The sequence below is a fragment of the Mesitornis unicolor genome, unplaced genomic scaffold, assembly GCF_000695765.1.
Source record: "Mesitornis unicolor isolate BGI_N332 unplaced genomic scaffold, ASM69576v1 scaffold27630, whole genome shotgun sequence".
Classification (NCBI taxonomy): Eukaryota; Metazoa; Chordata; class Aves; order Mesitornithiformes; family Mesitornithidae; genus Mesitornis; species Mesitornis unicolor.
The window spans coordinates 2,524-9,843 of NW_010160707.1; the positions used below are offsets into that span (position 1 = coordinate 2,524).

At 46.8% G+C, this 7,320-nt stretch overlaps 1 protein-coding gene across 1 annotated transcript in view; it reads left to right on the forward strand.

Moving 5' to 3' along the window:
• The window catches only part of ARFGAP2 (ADP-ribosylation factor GTPase activating protein 2), a 9,272-nt gene extending 2,477 nt beyond the window's left edge, over positions 1-6,795 (forward strand). The window contains exons 5-15 of the mRNA XM_010190835.1: positions 307-409; positions 1,055-1,111; positions 2,816-2,868; positions 3,292-3,428; positions 3,970-4,101; positions 4,534-4,662; positions 4,743-4,871; positions 5,225-5,351; positions 5,460-5,550; positions 5,639-5,757; positions 6,173-6,795. Of these exons, the coding sequence (XP_010189137.1) occupies positions 307-409; positions 1,055-1,111; positions 2,816-2,868; positions 3,292-3,428; positions 3,970-4,101; positions 4,534-4,662; positions 4,743-4,871; positions 5,225-5,351; positions 5,460-5,550; positions 5,639-5,757; positions 6,173-6,193 (1,098 nt within the window). The 3' untranslated portion in view covers positions 6,194-6,795. The remainder of the gene's footprint in view (positions 1-306; positions 410-1,054; positions 1,112-2,815; positions 2,869-3,291; positions 3,429-3,969; positions 4,102-4,533; positions 4,663-4,742; positions 4,872-5,224; positions 5,352-5,459; positions 5,551-5,638; positions 5,758-6,172) is intronic.
• Positions 6,796-7,320: the final 525 nt, after the last annotated feature.

Sequence of the window (7,320 nt, forward strand, 5' to 3'; positions counted from 1 at the left end):
TCCTTAACCTGGGAAGTCCTTGCAGTAGTGAATTCTGGTACTGCTGTTGAGTGATGCTGTCATTCCTCCTGCCCCTCCATTCAGCTTCTGGGGTTTTCTTAAATTTTTGTCTGTGCTAAGGGAACGTGGGCTTGTCCATATGTTATCTTATCTTCAGTGAAGAAGAGTCTAGAGTGCACAGTCTAGAGTTTGGAGCACGTTTCCTTTGGCCTAAAACTGAGTACAGGTCACTAAACCTCATCTAAGTTCAGGATTGTTGGGTTAATCCATCTTCTGCGAATTGCTGAAATGAGCATCTCCTTGCAGTCTTCCAGTACCTGGGATGTAGCAGATGCCATCCAGAATCCTGCACAATCTTCCCCGGAGCTGGAAAAAGCAGCAAAGACATCAGAAGGCAGCGAAGTGTCAAGTGAGTTCCCTGCTGAATAATCTTCCCAAGAACCTGACTTCACTTCCAGGAGCACACACTTCTGTACAGCAGTTGGAAGGGTTGAGCTTTTCCTTTGGTTCAGCCTTGAACGAGCGGAAGCTCTGTGTGCTGTGAGATGCTTATTTAAATTAGTGGAAGCTTCGAAAAACACTGCTCTGTTTGGGATCAATTTTCTGCTTTTCCTGAAATGCATGCAAAACTGTGTTGGGCATTAGCTGCCCCATTTCCCTGCTTCCAGACATAATTATTTGTTTAAAGACACTTTTCTATCCCTTGAATTTGGTGGATCTGGAAACAGTCTGTCAATATAAAGCAAAAAAACTGTTTTTAGGGTGGATGACAAGGAAAGCAAGCATCTATACAGCTGTAATTCGAAACAGCTTTGTGTATTCCCCTGCAGAATGTTTGCTTTCTTTTTTTATGTGTTAAAAACACTGCAGAGGGGGAATAACTTGCTCTGTGGAGACAAAGTCATTGTGCTTGAGGAAGTGTACATTTCAGACTGCAACTTGTTAGGGGTGAGGGCAGAGGAGATAAAAGAGATGTAGTGAAACTGCGAGCACACTGAAAAGACAGAGGTTGAGAATCTCTGCTGAATGTTCTCTTCTGTTTTTATGCCCATAGATTCCAGCCAGGGCCCCTCTATTGACTTGTTGAGCACATCTCCAAAAGCTCCTCTAGGTAAGTAGGGCTCTGCTGTCTCTCAGATCAGTCTTGCTCTTATACCCACTGTTCAATAGTGAGCTCAGTGGAACTGGAACTAAAGAGCCAATTTCCAGAACGTCTAAAGGAGCTTTATCTTCCTGTGAAGCCAGTACTGAGGATCTTCCTAAACCCCAAAATCAAGCCACAATCTACTGGAGGTTTCCTCCTCCTTTGGATGATTGAGTTCAAAGCTGTCACCTTCCCAAAAGCTTGTTTTAATTTTTTGAGCTTTGGACAATTCTTGGCATTTGTGTATCTGTAACTTGGTTCATCAAGGCCACATGGCTGTGATGTTTATATTTTGGTTTGTGTTGATTTTGTTGTTGTTTTTTATCCCCCCAGAACCTTTGGAGGCAAATTGATTTTTAGTTTCCAGAGTAATACAGATTTGTATCTGGTTCTCCCCTGCCATTCCTGTCCTGGCTGCACACAGAGCACTTAGCTGAAGCTTCTGTCCTTATTGAGAGTGCGCTTCTAGCCCGTAGTGGGTTCACCCTGGGTAGAAAGCCTGTGTCCTCAAGTGTCTGTTCATTCCCCGTGTTTTATGTCTCTTCCTCAGACATGTCCATGTATCTGTCAACACAAGGGCCTCCTCCTGCCAGAGGTAACTGGCTAAAAGCCTGCGCTGGCTGCTTGTGACAACTCTGCCTGCCCCATTTGTGATTCTGCCTTCAACTCTAACTTTAGCTTCCTGTGCTTGGAGAGAGAGAGCCAAAGCTTACGTGTATCGTATAAGGATGTAAAACAGCTATTCTGTATCTGGAGAGGGATCTTATTGACATTTCTGTTAAATGTTTCCTGACAGTAATTAAAAAAACCCAAATAACCCCAAGTGAAATGTTAGGAACAGCAAGCTGAAAACTGTCTTGGATAGTGTGAATATTTTGAGTGCCCCTACTTAAAAAAACTTCTGGTAAGACTAGAAAAGATACAGGGAAGGCTGTCAAGAATGATCTTAAGTATGGGTTGACAAAAGTCCTGTGGGTGTAGAAAGTGAGGAGACGCTTCTGTGGAAGAAAAGCCCAACAAGGGCAATTAAAAATTTTGGAGCTATATGTTGGAAGCTGGTAAAATGTCCTGGGCAGTCCCTCTCTGTTTGCTTTGTTCTTACATGTTTCCCCAGGCATCTTGCTTGGCTGGACCTTGGCTGGTTTTACAAACGTGGCATGCTCCATGCCCTCCGAGTGACAGGCTCCTGGTGCAATGTGCTGGGGAACCTGTTGCTTTTACAGCTTGCTGCACTTCAGGTCCATTTTGTTGGTGGTCTGGTCATGTAAACGTGACTTTTGGGTTCTTGCTTTTTTGTCCCTAAGGCACTGGGGGCACTGACCTTCATATAGCTCTGAAGCTGCATCTTCTTGGATTTCTGTATGGAGTAAATCTAGTGTTTTTCTAGCTACCCTGATCCCAACTGCATGACACTGGGAGAGCTATTCAAAAGTCTTAATTCACTTAGAAGTTTCTCCAGCAATGGACATGCTTCTCTAGCGCCACCAGCCTGCAACTGGGGAGCTTCTAAGTGCATCTTTCTTGGCTGGGTGAAGTCACCCAAGCTTCTAATATGAAGCTGCATGGTGTGCCCTGGACTCTATAGCAGCTGGACTGGTGGATGTTTGTGTGGGTTGCTGACTAATTTTGGCTTCTTAATTTAGTTCACTTGCTGCTTGCCTCTTCTTGCAGAACTTAAATCCTCCATCATTGGAAAGAAGAAGCCAGGAGCTGCCAAGAAAGGGGTATGTCTGAACTCTTCTTTTATGGAGAGGAGGTAGAGCATATCTCTTCTTACTGCCATCCTTTCCTTCACCCTTGCTTTCTGCCCTTAACAAAGCTGTGTACTGAGAAATCCATCTGGGGAAGGGCGAGCTTTGATTATATCACTGCTTATTTTGAAAGATAGCTTGTATACTAATGGACAGAACCAATTAGGTTTTGGGTCGTTACTCATTATGATCTGAAGTGTGTGTGGCTGATCTCTAGCGCTGGTCATTGGTGGGTTAACTCTTGGGTGTTCTTCCATGCTCTGTTGGGTCTGTAGGTTGTGACTACGTGGGGAGACCAAAGGCCTGATCAGTGCAGCAAGGAGAAGGATTCTGGTTTTCTTCTACCTGCACAATCTAGGGTGAAGAAATTTCTTTTTTTTTGTTTTGTTTTCCAAGTTGGGTGCAAAAAAAGGCCTTGGAGCGCAGAAGGTGAGCAGCCAGAGCTTCAGTGAGATTGAGCGGCAAGCCCAGGTGGCAGAGCAGCTGAGGGAGCAGCAGGCAGTGGAGTCCAGGAAACAAGCTGAGGAGTCCATGTAAGTGCCCTGTTTTGGCTGAATACCATGCATACATAAGGCAGAAGTAATAAAAGGTTAATGCTGTTTACCCAAGGACCACCTCATGTGGTTACAGAACATGCTGCACAACAGGATGAACAGTAGCTGTAAGCTGGTATGGCCCGTACAGCAGGGCACAAGTTATACTGCTGTATTTCATCCAAATTAGCATCCCTGGAGGAGTTTTAAGGAGCAGATAAGGAAGTATTTCACACTTCTGTTGACCTTTGGACAGGACTGAAAAAGGCAAAGGCTGAACTGGATGGGGCATTCTGTTTGCAGGGGATGTGGTGCAATCCTTACAGTAAGGAAATGATGGTTAGCCAAAAAAAAGAGTTGAATCTCAGTAGAAGTGAGATGGGAAGACAAGCAGTAGCTTCTAGGCAAGGATTTTTGGCAGAGCTGCTGTGGAAATGGGTGTTTTGGTGGGTTGTTAGAGTTACTCTCCCCCTTGCCCCTCCACAGCATGGGCTGGGGGGAAGGGTAATGAGCTGGTACCCACCATAGCTCTTTCTTTTAGAGTCACCTCAATGCGACTGGCTTATCAGGAACTGCAGCTTGATCGGAAGAAGGAAGAGAAGAAACTTCAGAACCTTGAAGGGAAGAAGCGTGAACAAGCAGAGAGGCTGGGCATGGGCTTGGTGTCCAGAAGGTACTTGGCTGTGGATGGTATGGTATAGGACAGACAAGTGCCTTGGAAGCATCCTGTATTAGAAAGGTTTCCTGAAGGCAGTAGCTTGCTGCTCTTACAAGAGATAAGGAATTGATTTAAAGTGCTCATATGCTGAACTATGTCTAAACATGCTTCAGGCCCCAGAAGGAATGGGCACTCTGCTTAGAGGTTCTGGTTCTCCTTCGAGCTTTCCCCAAGGTGCATGTGACGTTAAGAAGGTAGCTGAAGACTTCTGATGGAGTCAGGATAAGCTAGATAGGGGATGCAGGGGGCTGGCATCCCACAAGTCTCCCTCGATACTTTTGGCACCTGTCTTGCCTGTGAGGGCCAGGTTCAGTTTTGAGGCAGACTGGTTGCAGGGGCTGGATGCTGTCAGACCATTGGCCCTGATTTGCCTGTTCGTTGTTCTAGTTCTGTTTCACACTCGGTGATGTCTGAGATGCAAGTCATTGAGCAGGAGACGCCACTGGCTGCAAAATCTTCCCGCTCACAATTGGACTTGTTTGAAGATGCTGGAGGCTTCACATCTGGACCCCCCAAGTAAGACTTAGCTTCAGTGTAGTCTCTGGCTTATTCCTGAGTTTAATGTCTGGCCTAAACTACCTATTTTTGATACCTAGGTACAAATATAATCCCTTCTCATTTGAAGATGCATTTGGCTCACGATGGGAAACGGACTCTTCATGGGGTATGGACAAAGAGGAGGAACCTGAGGTGACCATTTCCAGTATTCGGCCAGTTTCAGAGAGGTGAAGTGCCTGCCACTGCTACTGTACCTTCTGGTGTGTGTGACAAAGGAATAGGTCTAGGAGCTGTGGGGAGAGATGCTGCTGTGTAGGAGCCTCGTGCTACAGAAAACTTGTATGGACAAGCCAAAGAGAAAGGCGCTTGGGCACTTTTTGACTGTTGTGTCCCTAAGTTTGATACAGCATTTATGGTCATCAAGTGCTGGCTAACAAGAGGTGGAGAGAGAAGAACCCTGACAGTAGCTAGCACCCAAGGATTTGTTGCTTTCCTTTGATCAGATGGGGTATGAGAGTGAAGTCTTTCTTCACTATGTTGGTGAGCTCAAGTTGAGATGCCTCCTTTCTTTTTCCCTCAGACCCACCAGTAGGCGGGAGACAGAGAACAGGACATCTGTTGTGGAATCCAATGAGGCGCGTCAGAAGTTTGCAGGGGCTAAAGCAATCTCCTCAGATATGTTCTTTGGACGGGAGGCAGACACTGAGGTAGATGAATTCTGCAGTGCTTAAGCTTGTACAGCTCTGGCTTCATCTCCTGTTTGCTAAGGTCTACTTTGTTCCCTTCCCTTACAACTGTTTTGTTTTCTGCTGCAGTACGAAGCCAGGTCCCGACTGCAGCAGCTCTCGGGCAGCAGTGCCATCAGCTCTGCAGACCTGTTTGGAGAGGCTGAGAATGCACACTCAGGTTTGTTAGCACTCAGCAGGTCAATGAGGGGCTCAGGGTGCTGTCTGGAGCTATGGCAATCTGTGCTAACTCCTGCTGGTTCTCCTAGGTGGTGTGTCGATTGGAAATGTCCTGCCTGCAGCTGACATTGCACAGTTCAAGCAAGGAGTGAAATCAGTTGCTGGCAAGATGGCTGTCCTAGCCAATGGGGTGATGAACTCCCTCCAGGTGAGATTACACTGTGATGCCTTCAGGCAGGCTATTGTTATCCTCAGGGATTTTCATGATGTTCTGGCTTCTGCTAGAATTATCATTGTCTTCTCAAATTATGTTAGAAGTCCTAGGTAGAGACCTGTCTTTTGTAGCTGATGATTACAGTAGCTGAGCAATTCCAGGTGACCAGTGAAAAATACTTGACTCTCCTGCTGGACAGGACACCTTATTATGTCACATACGCCTTTTCCCACTATTCTCAGGCAGAACTTAGAAAGTTAAAGCCATTTTACTTCCTGCCTTTGTATGGTGTCCTATCTAGGTAACCTCACACTGCCTTCCAATCCCAAGCACCCCAGGACCTTGTTATGTGTCTCTGGAGTCTGCATGGAGTGTTGTAGCATGGTGTCTTTGTGTGTTTCCTCCCCAGGATCGTTATGGCTCATATTGATGACCCAGCGACTGCCACTCAAAGGGAAGCCAGCAAGAGGCACTGACGCCACCTTTGCCTGAAGTAATCTCTGCAGGATTGTCTTAGTTTGTGGGGTGGGTAGTGGGGGGAGGAGGTAAGCAGAGGGTCAGGACACGGCTGTGCCCAGGATGCCTTCCAAATATCTCTGGATTCCACTCTTATTAAAATTCAGTGTGCCCTCATACCCACTGCTATCTACTAGCCAGTGGAGATAGGCCTTCTTACAGGGTTAACCTCACTGCTGTAAAAGACATGACAGGAACTCCCGGGCTGCCCTCACCAGTGCACTTGTCCTTGGCCCATACTGTAGCTCCCTGAGTGACAAAGGAGAGGGGAATGCTGTTTTTCTGAACATCGTGTTACCTGATTCCCACAGCTGTGACTGGTTTTTTTTTGTTCTCCTCAGTGCTCCCAATCCATGGTGCTGTGGAGTCCTCTGTATTTGCAGGGTCTGACTTTTACCATGGGATAATTCTTTTTACTGTCTTGTAAACCAGCATATATTGATGCAGAAGAAAAAAATCAAAGCAAAGATTATTTTTTTAGCTTCTAATTCATCAGCAAAAAAGGCCCAGGTAAAGAAATACTCTAAAGATGTTTAGTGGATGATCCCTGGTTATGTTGTTGCCCAGCTTTGGACTGAGGTCTGAGTCCTGAGTCTCTGACTCCACTGGGCGGTGTACGTGTGCAGTACAGTAATGAGTGAGGACTGTCATTCTAGTCCTGTTCAACTTGGCTGTCTGCTCCCGACTCTGGTTTTAATAAGAGCATGTTTTTTCTCTTCCTTGGACTATGGTGTTGAGGACTGTGTATAAAGAAGAATGGGCGTAAAAGTTACATGCTACCTATTAGCAAAAAGAGAGGCTGGTGCTGTTGGTGCGGAAGCTGCCTCTGTGGGGGGAGGGCGGTGAAAGGCTTCCCTCTGCCTCGCCTGTCGAATCGGAGTCGGCGGTGAAGCTCCACGGCTGGCGGAAGCGGGGCACGGTTATGGCCAGATTTGGCCGGGCCGCTGCGGTGGGGCAGGAGCGGAGTAAGGGTCGGCCTTTCCCGTGGCTTCGCCTCTCGATGCCCGGCGGCGGTTACACCGCAGCAGCACCCGCAGCGTG